General features: G+C 41.5%; 1 protein-coding gene across 5 annotated transcripts in view; it reads left to right on the forward strand.

Annotated features, from left to right (window-relative positions):
* Positions 1–16,422, forward strand: part of PAAF1 (proteasomal ATPase associated factor 1) — a 46,642-nt gene that overhangs the window by 21,047 nt on the left and 9,173 nt on the right. For all 5 annotated transcript variants that reach the window (XM_037740118.1, XM_017532959.2, XM_017532956.2 and 2 more), the window contains 3 exons: positions 7,240–7,434; positions 12,811–12,902; positions 14,916–15,031. In XM_037740118.1, the coding sequence (XP_037596046.1) occupies positions 7,240–7,434; positions 12,811–12,902; positions 14,916–15,031 (403 nt within the window). The remainder of the gene's footprint in view (positions 1–7,239; positions 7,435–12,810; positions 12,903–14,915; positions 15,032–16,422) is intronic.

Genomic DNA, 16,422 nt, shown 5'->3' on the forward strand with positions numbered 1-16,422 from the left:
GCTCACCGCAACCTCTGCCTCCTGGGTTCAAGCAATTCTCCTGCCTCAGCCTCCCGAGTAGCTGGGACTACAGGCGCATGCCACCACGCCCAGCTAATTTTTGTATTTTTTAGTAGAGACAGGGTTTCACCATGTTGACCAGGATGGTCTCGATCTCTTGACCTCATGATCCACCTGCCTCCCAAAGTGCTGGGATTATAGGCAGGAGCCGCCGCGCCCGGCCAAGTTTTAGTATTTCTTTATAACAGTTTGTCAGATTACATGCTGATGTTTTAGCAAACATATACATTAACCTAAGTATATAAATAGTTTACTTCTATTACTATAAGAAAATGGGTACATTGAGAGGGAATAGAAACAATATTCAGAGCCTTCCTCATGTTACTGAAGAACTCATCACCTCCTGAAGAACTGAGAGATTTAAGGAGTCAGAATGGCCTACAAATCTGGGGAGCCCAGGAGCCAGAAGAGTCTAGAGGAACAGTGCAGGCTTCACTTCAGATCTGGCCATCCCTCTGAATGTGTGGGGCACAGGAAAACATTTCAGTGGAACAAGTCATGACTCTGCATGTTGAATTTAACAAGAGGCAAATTCAACATCAGTGCACACTCAGTTTATAAATACCTTTGGATCACTGCAATTATTGTGCCCTCTACAGAATCCTGAGTCTCCCAACATTCTTTACTAAGAATATATATATAACTCTTAGCTTAAATAACAGAATGTTAAATCAAATTATATTTAAGCTTTTATTCATGTAGTTGTTCCATTCTTGTGACCTTGTAAGAAAGTCCTGATGTAGAGTAGGACCTTCTGCAGAGTATAACAGCCCTGACTTTTTTCTTGGGAGGGGAGTTTTTATTAGAGTGAACAGAATGATATACTTTAGAAGAAATGACATGAAGTCAGATCCAGGCTAGCTTCTATCAGTTCATGAAAGTTCCTTTTTAGTTGGTTGTATAAAGTAGCCCCAGGTTTGGGGTTGCCCATTCTTTCACAACATGGCAAAAATCAAGATTTGATCTCTGATAGCTTAACAGCATATATATACATAGATCTGATAGCTTAGCAACATACAGATTGATTGATGTCACTGTCTCCAATCAAGTGATTTCCAAGTTGCTTTGTGTGACTTTAAAAAAAAAAAACTGGGCTGGGCGCAGTGGCTCATGCCTGTAATCCCAGCACTTTGGGAGGCTGAGGTGGGTGGATCACCTGAGGTCAGGAGTTTGAGACCAGCCTGGCCAACATGACAAAACCCAGTCTCTACTAAAAATACAAAAATTAGCTGGGTGTGATGGCGGGTTTCTGTAATCCCAGCTACTCGGGAGGCTGAGGCAAGAGAATCACTTGAACCCAGGAGGCGGAGGTTGTAATGCACTGAGTTTGTGCCCTTGCATTCCAGCCTGGCTAACTAGCGAAACTCTGTCTCAAAAAAAAAAAACAAAAAAACTGTTGAGTTATGAGACTTTGAAGCATTTTATTATCCAAAGCCATGAATTGTATCAAAAAAACCAGAATTGGCCGGACAGGGTGTCTCATACTTGTAATCCCAGCATTTTGGGAGGCCAAGGTGGACAGATTGCCTGAGGTCAGGAGTTTGAAACCAGCCTGGCCCACATGGCAAAACCCCAGCTCTACAAAAAACAACAAAAAATTAGCCAGGTGCGGTTCTGCGTGCCTGTAATCCCAGTTACTTGAGAGGCTGAAGTGGGAGAACTGCTTGAACCCGGGAGGCGGAGGTTACATTGAGCTGAGATTGTGCCACTTTGCTCCAGCCTGGGCAACAGAGTGAGATTCCATCTCAAAAAATCTATCTATCTATCTATCTATCTATCTATCTATCTATCTATCTATCTATAAAACTGTGTATATAGTTATATATATATAAATTGGTCTCCCAATACTGTGTGTATATGTGTATATTTAAATATATATAACTAAAGGATTAGTGTGTTCTCTACTTAATTAACAAGCAGAAGTAAGGTTTCTATGTGTATGCTGAATTTTTCAAATGGAAAGATAGATTAAAAGTAGTTTTGTGTTTGTAATATATGATTTCAATAAGTAACTCTAAAATGCACTTTAATCAGTTTGAAGTTAAATTGCCAGTCCATTTAATTAAGGTTGTTACATTTGGGGATATACATTTATAATCCTAATTTTTTATAATAAGCATTACATCTTTCATAATCAGTGAAACATTGAGACCAAATTAAACCCCATTTCAGTTAACTAGTTAGTTTTTTTGCTCACAATGGTAGTGGAAATTCTTACATTTATAGGATAATTTTAAGAAACCAGGTTGCAGTTTCAGCACTTGGGCCATTATTTTCCAGGTCTGAAATACTTTCTTAGAAATAGGCTGTGCTGCCTCCAAGTAATAGGAGGTGCTTCAAGGCTTATTTTTTTAGGAGATACGAGTCATAGTCATTAATTTTCCCATATATACTTGTAGGTATATTGCTCCCTAGCAACATTAAAATAGCTTAATATGATAGAGAAGCTAGATAATTTAAATAAACTTGTTAAGAATATAGACCTGGGAATATGAAATTTGCTTTGTTTTTTACAAATATTTATTTCAGGAATAGTTTTATCTAACATTTATTCTTTTTTGTTTGTTTTTGTTTTTGTTTTCTTATCTATCATCTAATGTTAATCATATTTTCAGACTTTGGCTGAGATGCTTATCTGTGATTCTGCTGAATCTTTTCTTGAAGGAAATGCTTTTGCTTTTCTGGTTTGTATGCCAAAGACTTGCATCTATTTGGTTTGATATCTAAAGCCTTTTCCAGCATGTCTGTAATCCCAACTATCTGGGAGACGAAGGTAGGCAGATCTCTTGAGGCCAGGAGTCAGGGCTGCAGTGTGATATAATTGTGCCTGTGAATAACAATGACACTCCAGCCTGGGCAACATAGTGAGACTGCCATCTCAGCAAAACAAAACAAAAATAACAGTAAAGATTTTTGCAGCTTCCTGAAAGTCTCAGCTATGGCTACTTCTCTTAGAAAGACATCCTTGAAATTGCTACTTTCTTTCTTTTTTTTTTTTGAGACAGAATCTTGCTCTGTCACCTAGGCTGGAGTGCAGTGGCTCACTACATCTTGGCTTACTATGACCTTCGCCTCCCAAGTTCAAGTGAACTTCTGCCTCAGCCTCCCGAGTAGCTGGGACTACAGGCACACACCACCATGCCTGGCTAATTTTTGAATTTTTAGTAAAGACGGGGCCAGGCTGGTCTCGAACTCCTGACCTCATGATCTGCCCAGCTTGGCCTCCTAAAGTGCTGGAATTACAGGCATGAGCCACTGCACTCAGCCGAAATTGCTACTTTCATATCTTCTTTCTAAAGTCATTCTTCATAGGTTCCCGCTTCTCTAGGCTCCTCTTTTTTTTTTTGAAACAGAGTCTTGCTCTGTCACCCAGTCTAGAGTGCAATGGCACAATCTCAGCTCACTGCAACCTCTGCCTCTCTGGTTCAAGTGATTCTCCTGCCTCAGCCTTCCAAGTAGCTAGGATTACAGGCGTGCACCACCATGCCTGGCTAATTTTTTGTGTGTTTTTCAGGAGAGGCGGTGGTTCACTGTATTCGCCAGGCTAGTCTCGAGCTCCTGACATCAGGCCATCCACCTGCCTTGGCCTCCCAAAGTGCTGGGATTACAGGCATGAGCCACGACACCTGGCCTGGCTCTTCTTTTCTTTATTCTTGTCATCTAAGTGTTAAGAGATCCACACTAGATGCTGTTATATTGTGAATGACATTTTACTAAAGAGAGGGTGATAATTTTCCACTCTGCTTTCATAGAAAAAGAAAACTATTAGCCAGGCGCAGTGGCTCATGCCTGTAATCCCAGCACTTTGGGAGGCCGAGGTGGGCAGATCATGAGGTCAGGAGATCGAGACCATCCTGGCCAACATGATGAAACCCCGTCTCTACTAAAATACAAAAATCTTAACTGGGTGTGGTGGCGTGTACCTGTATTTCCAGCTACTCAGGAGGCTGAGGCAGGGGAATGTTTGAACCTGGGCAGCAGAGGATGCTGTGAGCCAAGATTATGCCACTGCACTACAGCCTGGGCAACAGAACAAGACTTCGTCTCAAAAAAAAAAAAAAAGAAAAAGTAAAAGAAAACTAGATTGCAGCTCTTTGCTGAGTATTGCTTGAAATTTATGCACAGTTAATAATGTAGTCAGCTTTCTAGCCACAGCTGTAGAATCGCTGCCTTGCATACATACTTTTCAGAATTGTTTTTTCCATAAGTATGTGTCACTTCCATGGAACTCAGTAGCATTTTGAAATAGTGGTTGGAACTTCCCAGTAGAGACATAATGAGATCTTTAATTGTTTAATAAGAGCTGAAAGACCTTCCTTATGGTAATTCCTTAGGATTCTTAAAAGCCCTAAGATCTTTTCTAATTTGATTTTTGCTGAATGTATTATGGAGTTAAAATAGAAACATAGATTTTCCAAACTCAAAATACTTTAGTGACCAATTGCAAAATAAGAAACAAGATGGCAGCAAACCATATAGGCTTGATAGATCTGTTCCTGAGAGGAAGACTGAAAAATCTTTTTTTCTAGTGGCCTTTATCCAGTGGGTATAGAGCTGTGAGAATTACTTCTACCCAACAACTATTGTCAGCTGTATAAATTGAATTCAGGTTTTTTTTTTTCCTTCCTCTGTCACCCAGGCTACAGTGCAGTGGCGCGATCTTGGCTCACTTCAACCTCTGCCTCCTGGGTTCAAGTGATTCTTGTGCCTCAGCCTCCAAGTAACTGGGATTATAGGCACCTGCCACCACACCTGGTTAATTTTTATATTTTAGTACAGCCGGGGTTTCACTGCATTGGCCAGGCTAGTCTTGAATTCTTGGCCTCAAGTGATCTGCCCACCTTGGCCTCCCAAAGTGCTGGGATTACAGTTGTGAGCCACTGTACCTGGCCTGGATTTAGTTTTTATTTTATTTTAAATTGGATCTATTTGAAAAGTTACACTATAGTGATTAGGTGCCACCTGAGTTGCTTTTTCCCACACAGGCCCTAAATTGACTACTTTTTAAAGTTGTGGCATTTTCATAAACTCATCTTTTTCTAAACAAAGTGAAATTTTCAATAGGAATTGAGAGACGTGGTTAATCACATTGGATTGGCACTTGTATATTATGCTGAGTTTCTGTAGAGTTTTTGTCAGGGTTTACGTATCTGAAGTCATTTCATTTTAAGAGAAATGAGAGTATGCAAAAGACCACTAATTAGCTATGTGAACTTTGGTCAGGTACTCTTAATTTACTGGGCACCTATAGTAGGCTTCATTAAATGGGTTTTAATAAAACAAATACTAGCCCTGCCTGGATCACGGTAGGGTTGCACTACCTCTCTGCTCCAGACAACTTTGTTTTTTTACACCTGTGCCATTGTATTGTAAGTCTTTTTTTTTCCCCCCAGACATATTCTGTTTGTGTATTTTTTTCTCTTTTTTTCCACTGTAAGTCTTTATGTCTATAATTAACTCTATTTTTTTTATGCTGTGTATTCCTGAAGCTAGGTACCATAGCAAGTATCAGATTATAGCTAATAAAGGGCTTCAAAAACTTTAAAATCCATGGACATTTTGGACATTATACCACTCGATCTTAATTCTGTCATCTTTTTTGGCAGGCAGTTGCCTGCTGAGGTACGGTATGAGGACTGGGTAGATAAGAACGTTCAGCTTCCTAGTGGGCTCCCCTGTCACTACCCTGGCAAAAGTGGAACACTGACTCACCGCCTCACATTGCAGGCAGGGGAGGTGGAAGTTCAGTTTCCCCTTGGTCTTGTGTCACCTTGCTAAAAGTAGGACACAATTGCACCACCTGACTTCCATCACCTCATTGCCTCCTAGTGGCAGTATAAGCTCGGTTCTCTGCTGACTGACACCTGGAAAGGGGTTGTGAGTCCCTCAGGCACCTCTTTGTGTCTGTCACTGCCAGGTGGGGATGGAAGCTGAGCTCACTGCTGGATTCTGATGACAGTCAACCCCACTGCTTAGCCTGGTCAACCCCACTGGGTAGGGGAATGGAAGTGCTGCTGCCCGCTTCCACGGGAGTGGGGTAGATGATTACCTCCTGTTCAGCCCCACTGAAACCGTGGCGGAGGAGGAGTCACAGTTTTTCTGTTGGTGTCTACTGGCATAAGGTGGATGTTGCCAAGAAGATTTCTATTTTGTGAGCTGCTACTTCTCAGTCTTTAGGCTAGGAGCAGCAGACTTTACTGGGAGTTTTGTTTTTTAAATCTGTTCCTGTTAGCAGTTACATGTTGGAAGCTTCTGCAGTGTCCTGTCCAGGTTATGTGGGAGGCAATAATGATATCCAGGAACTCATTGCTGTGTTGTTCCACCACCTTTCTATCATTCCAAGTCTTCCTATGCTTGCGGTGTTCATGACTTTTCAGTTATAAATGGAAGGACCTAGGAGCAAAGGGACTACTCTTGTTTGGCCGGAACGAGAAGTCACATCATTTTTCAAATGGAGAGGCTAACCCTTTTAATCAATTATTAGTGAAAGCAGCAGCAGGATATATGTGATTATATGTATATATAGCGGGATCTTGCCCCATCGCCCAGACTAGAGTGCCATGGAGCTGTCATGGCTTACTTCCGCCTTGACTTCATGGCTCAAGCAATCCTCCCACCTCAGCCTCCTGAGTGGCTGGGACCACAGTCATGAGCCAGCATGCCCGAATTAAATTTTTTGTACAGACAGAGTCTTGCTGTGTTGCCCAGGCTGGTCTTGAACTCCTGAGCTCAAGAGATTCTCCTGCTTTAGTCTCCCAAAGTGCTGGAATTACAGGTGTGTACCACTGCACCTGGCCAAGGCAGTGATTTCCAAAGGCAGTGAATTATCTTAGGTGTCTACTTTTTTTTTTTTCTCCAAAGTTCTTGTTAAGGTATCTATTTTTAAAAAAGGGTTTTGAAGACAAAATAACTTGAACATGACTGCTCTAGCATACTTCACTAAAAATTAAATCTAGAACTTGTTTTCCCATGCTTCTCTTTCACAGCTAGACATTGATTCATTGGGAAGCTGGCACTCTTATTTATTCCTGTTTTTCTAGCACTTGAATGTGGCCAGCATGTGATACCTGTTCAGAACATGTTTGTGAAGGGATGGAGTCATTTATGCAGCTCCATCTTCTCTGCCCTTGTATTCCTTTACTCCATCCTCCATCTTAGGGAGTTTTTTTCTCTTGCCAGGTATCCTGGATACAGCCATCGTTGATCGGGGGAGGAATGTGGTATCTGGTTCTCGAGATGGGACGGCACGACTTTGGGATTGTGGGCGCTCAGCCTGCTTGGGAGTCCTTGCAGACTGTGGCTCTTCCATCAATGGAGTGGCAGTGGGTGCTGCTGACAACTCCATAAACCTTGGCTCTCCTGAGCAGATGCCCAGTAAGTTGAAAATGATAGGTAAGCTTGTTTTATTTTCTTAGGTCCCCTTCAGTTTTTGCCTTAGTTTCCCCTTTTCTTCCTCATCCTTTTCTGCTCTGTACCTGGTATTTCTGTTTTCACCATACAATTAGTATTTATTCTGTACCTACCATGTTTCTATTGCTTTGGAATCTATAAAGGAAGTATATGTCATAGCACTGTGCTTGAGTAAGTACCATCTAATTTAGCAGATGAGAAAAATGCCTATAAAACAGGATTGTCTGATCTTTTGGCCTCCCTGGGCCACATTGGAAGAATTGTCTTAGGCCACACATAAAATACCCTTAACCTTGATGATAGCTGAGCTAAATAAAAAATAAATCTTATAATGTTTTAAGAAAGTTTATGAATTTGTATTGAGCCTCATTCAAAGCCATCCTGGGCTGCAGGTTGGACAAGCTTGCTGTAAAACATTTAGAGAACAGTAACATTTTGGCTGAAATAATTAGTGATTCTTTTTACTTATTTTATTCTTTTAGAGTCCTGCTGTTTTGCCCAGGCTGGCCTTGAACTCCTAGGCTTAAGTGACCCTCCCACCACAGCCTCCCTAATAGCTGGGACTATAGATGTGCACCACTATGTCTGGCAAATTAGTGAGTCCTAATGCAAATATAATAGTTTCAGAGGGATGGCGTGTTCCCGGTTAGTGTAGATAGGAAAGATGTCACAAAAGAAATTGGCTTAAACATTCAAAGTATAGGTTCATGTTGAACAGACAGGATTGGTAAGGATAGGAGAATGGGAGCTAGGGCAAGGGGTAAGTGTAGGGGCAGTTTGCATAACAGCTTGGATGTGAAACTGAGTGTTATATGAAAGGATATGCTTGGCTGGGCTAGAAAGTTGATTTAAGAGGCTAGGCGCGGTGGCTCACTCCTGTAATCCCACCACTTTGGGAGGCCGAGGCAGGCGGATAACCTGAGGTCAGGAGTTCGAGACCAGCCTGACCAATATGATGAAACCCAGTCTCTACTAAAAATATAAAAATTAGCCAGGTGTGGTGACATGCGCCTGTAATCCCAGCTACTTGGGAGGCGGAGGTTGCAGTGAGCTGAGATTGTGCCATTGCATTCCAGCGTGGGCAACAAGAGCAAAGCGAAACTCTGTCTCAAATAAAAAAAGAAAGTTGAATTAGAGGGGTAGTAGTGGGAAATGGGTTAAAAAGCTGTGGTGAGAGAATAATAAAGGTCCTAATAAGGTAACTTTAATTCTTATTTTTCCGTGATAATAATTACATTTCTGTTCCATAGGACAATTTTTTTTTCTACCATTGTCTGAGCCCCTCACATTTTAAAAAATAGACCTTATTTTTTAGCACCCTTTTAGATTCACAGCAAAATTTAGCAGAAAGTTTTGCCCTAACCACCCACACATAGCCTTCCTTACTATCAGCATCCACCACCAGAGTGGTACATTTGTTGCAGCTGATGAACCTATGTGACACATCATTATCACCCAAAATCCATACATTAGGGCTTACTCTTGGTATTATACATCCTATAGGGTCTGACAAATGTACAGTGACATGTATTCACCATTGTAGTATCATACATAGTAGTTTCTTAGCCCTAAAAATCCTCTGTACTCTGTTCAGGCAATCCTCCTGCCTCTCAGCCTCTCAAGTAGCTAGGACTATAGGCATGCACCACCACACCTAGCTAATTTTTTTTTTTTGTAGAGACAGGGTCATGCTATGTTGCCCAGGCTGGTCTTGAACTCCTTGCCTCAAGAGATCCTCCCATCTTAGCCTCCCAAAGTGCTAGGATTACAAGCATAAGCCACTGTTCCTGGCTCTAAAGTAATTTAAATGAAAATATTACTTCTTGTTTTCTGTACTTTTTAATTTCCCAGTTACTCTTCAGCCTATTCTAGGATGGTTTATGCCCAAGTACTTGACCAGAATAGCTGTTGTTAAAGTCACCAGTGACCTTCCTTTTTTTTTTTTTTTTTTTTTTTTGAGATGAAGTCTTGCTCTGTCACCCAGACTGGAGTGCAGTGGTGCAATGGCGCAATCTCTCAACTCACTGCAACCTCTACCTCCCAGTTCAAATGATTCTCGTGCCTCCCGCATAGCTGGAATTACGAGTACCCACCACCATGCTTGGCTAATTTTTGTATTTTTAGTTGAGCCGAGGTTTCACCATGTTGGCCAGGCTGGTCTTGAACTTCTAACCTCAAATGATGCCCCCTCCTTAGCCTCCCAAAGTGCTGGGCTTACAGGCGTGATCTTCAGGCCCCAGCCACCAGTGACCTTCCTATTGCCTAATCCAATCTTATTTCTCTAAGGTTGTCTTTCTGAATTCAGTGGTATTTCATGTAGTAAACCCTCTCCTCAAAAAACATTTTTCTTTCATGGCTTCTGTGATACCACACAACACTGGTTTTCTTCCTATTTCATTGACTGCTACTTCTTAAAGATCTCCTTTTATGAAACTCCTCTCTTCTACCTTTAAATAATAGAGGGCCCCACTATTAAGTCCTGGGCCCTCAGCTGTAACTACAGTTTCTCCCTTTGTGATCTCATCTATTCTATAGCTATCATTATTTAAACTGATGACGATTTCCAAAGTTCATATAAAGCATAGACCTCTTACCTGAGTTTCAGGCTCTATTTCGATGTCTAATAAATAAGTTGAACTTACCTTGTTTAACAAGGAGTATTTTACCCCTCCCCACCCCAGACTATTTTTTTATCTCAGAAAATGGCACCACTATCTACCCATTTGCTCAAGCACCAAGCTTGAGATTCACTCACAGTTCACCCCCTCTTTCCTCATGTCTCACATCAGCAAAGTCTATCATCTTCTAACTTCAAAGTGTTTCTAATTTTTCTATTTCTCTCTCTCCCTCCCCATCTCTCCCTTCCTTCTGCCAACATCATGGTCCAATCTATCATCTATTGCCTGTACTACTGCCTAGACTATTCTCCTATAACCCATTCTTTTCAGAACAATCACTGTGGTCATTTAAGAAAATCATAAGTCATGTCATACTCCTGCTTAAAACTCTCCAGTGGCCTCCCTTTATACATATGTTGAAATCATAACCCCTTAGCATGGCTTGCAACAAGCTCTTATACTTTCTGACCGTGGCATGGCATTTCTCTCTATTCTCATGTCATACCACCCTCTGCCAGGCCCACTACATTTTGGCTGCAGGCCTTTAGTTTCTTCTTTCGATACAGTGGACTCTCCCAGTCTCCTGGACTTTGCTTTCTTCTTCTTTTTTTTTTTTTTTAATTGAGATGGAGCCTCCCTCTGTCACCTAGGTTGGAATGCAGTGGCACATTCTCGGCTCACTGTAACCTCCACCTCCTGGGTTCAAACCATTCTGCCTTAGCCTACCAAGTAGCTGGGATTATAGGTGTACGCCACTGTACCCGGCTAATTTTTGTATTTTTAGTAGAGATGGTTTTGCCATGTTGCCCAGGCTAGTCTTGAACTCTTGACCTCAAGTGATCCACCCACCTTGGCCTCAAAAGTTCTGGGTACATGAGCCACCACACCTGGCCTGACTTTGCCTTCTTTTTCCCTTAGTCTGGAGTATACTTCCTGCAGCTCTTCACATGACTGGTTTCTGTTCATTATTCAGGTCTCACCATTCAGTTGAAAAGTGAGGCCGGGCATGGTGGCTCACGCCTGTAATCCCAACACTTTGGGAGGCCAAGACGGGCGGATCAGTAGATCAGGAGTTTGAGACCAGCCTGGCCAACATGATGAAACCCCATCTCTACAAATAAAAAAAATTAGCCAGGTGTGGTGGCGCACGCCTGTATTCCCATCTACTCTGGAGGCTGAGGCAGGAGAATCGTGTGAACCCAGGAGGTGGAGGATGTGATGAGCAGAGGTCATGCCATAGCACTCCAGCCTGGATGACAGAGCAAGACTCCATCTCCAAAAGAAAAAGAGAAAAGTGACCTCCATAGAGGCTTTTTAAAGTTGAAGTTTGGGCTGGACATGGTGGCTCACACCTGTAATCCCAGCACTTTGGGAGGCTGAGGTGGACAGATTGCTTGAGCCCAGGAATTTGAGACCAGACTGGCCAACATGGTGAGACCCCCATCTCTATACAAAAGTTTTTTTAAATAACTAAAGTTGAAGTTTAAATTTAAAGTTACCCTCCCCAGTTAGCCTCCCACCATCTATTCACTTCTGATCTTATTTTCCTATTTTATTTTCTTTTAGAACTCATCACTTTCTGAAAGTGTTCTACTTGTTTATTTACCTATTCAGTAGACCCTTTGAGAGTAAGGACCTTATCTGTTTGTCCATCACTATTTCCTTAGCAGTTTGAATAGCGTGTGATGTCATCACATAGAAGATGATGGTAAAAAAAAAAAAAAAAAAAAGAATAGTGCCTGATACATAGTAAGCCCTAAAGAAATATTTGATGAGTAAATGAATAAATTTCATTTCCTCCAGGCTGTAAGATCTTTGAGGTCAGGGACTGTTTTTTCCAGCATTGTATCCCTGCTTCAAGTGTGGTGTCTTATCACAGTACAAACAACTTAATATTTTAAAAGTTGGATTTATTGCCAGTCATGGTGTGCACACCTTAGTCTCAGCTACTCCGGAGACTGAGGCAGGAGAATTGCTTGTGCCCAGGCATTCAAGGCTGTAGGGTACCATGATTGTGCTTGTGAATGGCTCCTGCACTACACCCTGGACAACATACCAAAAACAAGTAACACACACACGTATTTTAAAAATGAATTTGGATTTACTGAGGTATTTTTTACATATGGTAAAAGTCACGCTTCTCCTTGGCTATTGGATACCATTAAAAAACTTTTTTTTTTTTTTTTTTTTTGAGGTGGAGTTTCGCTCTTATTACCCAGGCTGGAGTACAATGGCGCGATCTCGGCTCACCGCAACCTCTGCCTCCTGGGTTCAGGCAATTCTCCTGCCTCAGCCTCCTGAGTAGCTGGGATTACAGGCACGCGCCACCATGCCCAGCTAATTTTTTGTATTTTTAGTAGAGACAAGGTTTCACCATGTTGACCAGGATGGTCTCGATCTCTTGACCTTGTGATCCACCCGCCTCGGCCTCCTAAAGTGCTGGGATTACAGGCGTGAGCCACCGCACCCGGCCAAAAAACAGTTTTAAAATGTAAAAATAAAGTCAGTCTTTTTAATTGTATGGTTCTGTAAGTTTTGACAAATATGTCCAGTTATGTAAATAATACCACAGTGAGATACAGAACATAACAAATGTTTTCTTTGTAATAAGTGAATTGCTAACATAGAGTATAATCAGTAATCAACCATTAGTATTGGTGCTTTGTGGGCACTGCCAGCCGATCGGCCTCACTGTTACTAACACAGTTCATTTGTCATGCAGGTGAACGGGAGGTTGGAACAGAGGCAAAAATGCTGCTGTTGGCCCGGGAAGATAAGAAACTTCAGTGCTTGGGACTACAGAGCAGGCAGCCGGCAAGTGCTTCCTATATGACCTTTGAACTCGGAGGCAACCTTAGTCACTCTGTTTCTTAGAAAGCTATTTTGGAAACATTTCTACTTGTTCCCTGTGTTCACTTTTGAGAAACCTGCATAAGAGGCAGTATAGAGTAATGATTAAGAGTGTGGGATTTGAAATAAGGGCAACATTTAAATCCCAGTTCTTTTTTTTTTTTTTTTTTTTTTTTTTTTTTTAAGACAGAGGCCCGCTCTGTTGCCCAGGCTGGGTGCAGTGGCACAATCTTGGCTCAGCTCATTGCAACCTCTGCCTCCTAGGTTCAAGTGATTCTCCTGCATCAGCCTCCCGAGTAGCTGGGATTACAGGCCCTCCATCATGCCTGGCTAATTTTTTTGTTTTCAGTAGAGACAGAGTTTTGCCATGCTGGCCAGGCTGGTCTCAAACTCATGACCTCAAGTGATCCATCCTCCTCAGCCTCCAAAAGTGCTGGGAGTACAGGTGTGAGCCACTGTGCCTGGCCCTAAATCCCAGTTCTTGTGCAACACTTGAAGATAATAATAAAATAAATCTCAGTACTTCTATTAATAGAAGTATTAATACTTTATGGTTATAGCATTGGACAAGTTACTTAACCTCTTTGAGCCTGTTTTTTCTTCACTAAATTAGGTATAATAGGGTATGTGTTGAGGATTAAATGCTCTAGTGTTTTGTGATCTTTGTTAAGTCACTTTTCCTCTCTGGGCCTTAGTGTGCTACCTAAAATGATGAAGTTGTATAGCTTTTCTTTCTTTATGAGTCCTGCTACCTCTAAGGTAATGTAAAAAAATTTTGAGTAAAGAACTCATGTTACCAGGCATGGTCTCATGCCTGTAATCCCAGCTTTCTGGGAGGCCCAGAAAGGGTGGATTGCTTGAGTCCAGCAGTTCGAGACTGGCCTGGACAAAAGACCCCATCTCTATTAAAAATATAAAAATTAGCTGGGCATGGTGGCATGCACCTGTAATCCCAGCTACAGTTACTTGGGTTGCTGAGGTGGGAGGATCACCTTAGCCTGGAAGGTCGAGGCTGCAATGAGCCAAGATTATGCCACTCCACTCCAGCCTGGGGAACCAGAGTGAGACCCTGTCTCAAAAAAAAGGACTCATGCATTCAGGACTCTTGATCAGTTAATGAACAGAACTATTAGTTGAAGTTTCTTCCTACATCCTCTGAAGTTTTCTGGGCAGATTATGCTCTTAACTAAATTCTCTCTTCCCAGAAATTAGATTTTTAAAATGTCCTTCTAGCTCCTATAATCGTCATCCAGACAACTGGAATGATTTGCTTTGGCCACAGGGTTTGCTGTTTTCATTTCCTCTTGTTAATCCATTGTGCTGGTGATGTTTCCATTTTCAAAGTTTGTTTCAGGAACATTACAGTTTTTGCTAATGCTGGCTTTTACTTCCAGAGAGAAACCAGGGTTGTTTATTTTGATTTTGGCCTTTTTTTTTAGAATGTTTGGGGAAGACATCAGTTTGAGCTAACAGTAAGGAATTAATGAAAATCTAATAACGTATTTCTCAGATTCATGGGGAGAATTGTGATTCTTTACATTGCTGCTTTATTTAAGCCTGTTTATTTTCCTACAAAATACCCTCCTTCAAAACGTTGAAGTAACATGGAGCAAAACTTACATGGGAGAATTGCACATGGCTCTCAAATAGAAGGTGTCATGAAAAAGGGGAAAAGAAGGAGTTTTGATGGTGAGGATCCTGTGAGACAGTATGTTGAGTGGTAGTAGTTGGAAAACTGCCACCTCAGAATATGTTACATAAACTGCTCAAGTCCTTAGCCAACCTCAGGTTCCTGAAATTCTGGGAGTACTGCTTCTCAGTTTTTGGTGAATGTGTAATTTACCATTTGAGAATAATTAAGGGGGGAAGGAAGAAAATATCTCAAAAAATAGTGAAATTTTTCCTTTTTTGGTGCCTGTTTATTCCTGGAAACAAACTAATCTTTAAACAGCATTTTTGCCTACTACTTGTTCCCAGGTGTTCCTCTTTATTGGCTCAGATGCTTTCAACTGCTGTACTTTTCTCTCTGGCTTCTTGCTATTGGCTGGGACTCAAGATGGAAACATTTATCAGCTGGATGTGAGGAGTCCAAGGTGAGTCACCATTCATTACATGATGTAGGTCTTCTACAGAGTGGAAATTTTTATTGGCTTTAACATTGATTTAGCCTAGCATATAGATGACTATTGAATCAAGGGTATATTTTTCCATTTATAAAGGTTTTCCAGTCCGAATTTTCTGATTCTTCTTATTATTCCTGGACTCATATTAAAAGATAATATGATTCATACTGTCATGATTGTCTGACTAACGATTGCTTTGAAAATTAAGCTTAAATATGAACTAACATTTCATTTAAATTGGTTGTCTATAACTTTTAACCTTAAAGAGCTCAGTAATTTTCTCAGACTTTAGACCCTGGCTAGCCTAAGATTAATCATTTTTAGTTCAAGGAACCCAGCTCTGTTTGTTATGTAGTTTTGATCATGACTTTTCGAAAACAGGCTTTTTCTTGGTCTTAAAGATATCCCGGCTGGGCACAGTGGCTCACGCCTGTAATCCCAGCACTTTGGGAGGCCAAGGTGGGCGGATCATAAGGTCAGGAGTTTTCGAGACCAGCCTGGTCAACGTGGTGAAACTCTGTCTCTACTAAAAATACAAAAATTAGCCAGGTGTGGTGGCACACGCCTGTAGTTCCAGCTACTCAGGAGGCTGAAGCAGGAGACTCGCTTGAACCCAGGAGGCAGAGGTTGCAGTGAGCTGAGACCACACCATTACACTCCAGTCTGGGTGACAGAGCAAGACTCCGTCTCATAAATAAATAAATAAATAAAAATAAAGATTGCCAAAGAGAATCATACAATCTCTCTGTTGCAGGATTTAACAATTTCTACAATTCTGTCCCTTCCTCCTTTGATTTCCTTCCTTTTCAGCTGATATTTATTGAGTAGCTTCTGTGGGTACCAGGCTTGGTGCAGGGCACTGAAAAACAGAAATAAAAGATACAGACTCTGCCGTTGAGGCACTTGGAATCTAATGGTAAACACAAGTAAAAGACTATTGTGCAGTGTGATCACTTGTCTGACAGCACTATCCACAGAAATTTAAGGAAAAGGAGAGGGAAGGAGGTAAGACTGCTTCTCCAAGGAAATGAGAAATATTGGGTCTTGTTGAGTAGGAAGTTACCAATTAAGGAGGAAAAGAGCTTGCCTCGGTAGAATCTCATTTGTAGAATCTCATGTATAGAATCTCATATATGAAGGCATGTGATGATGGGTTGCTTTGAGGGGTCTGTGACGGGTATGGTCCTTGCAGATGGGGGCAGTGGTGAGAAGTGATGCCAGACAGGAAAACAGGAGCCACTTAGACCTTACCTGTCATTCTAAGTTTATTCCAAGAGGAGGGAAGAAATTCCTGTAGATGGTGACTAGCTTATACCTTTTCTTCCATTATTTCAGTTACTTAATTTTTTCTTTTTTTCTTT

This window comes from Cebus imitator, unplaced genomic scaffold, assembly GCF_001604975.1.
Source record: "Cebus imitator isolate Cc_AM_T3 unplaced genomic scaffold, Cebus_imitator-1.0 Scaffold79, whole genome shotgun sequence".
Classification (NCBI taxonomy): domain Eukaryota; kingdom Metazoa; phylum Chordata; class Mammalia; order Primates; family Cebidae; genus Cebus; species Cebus imitator.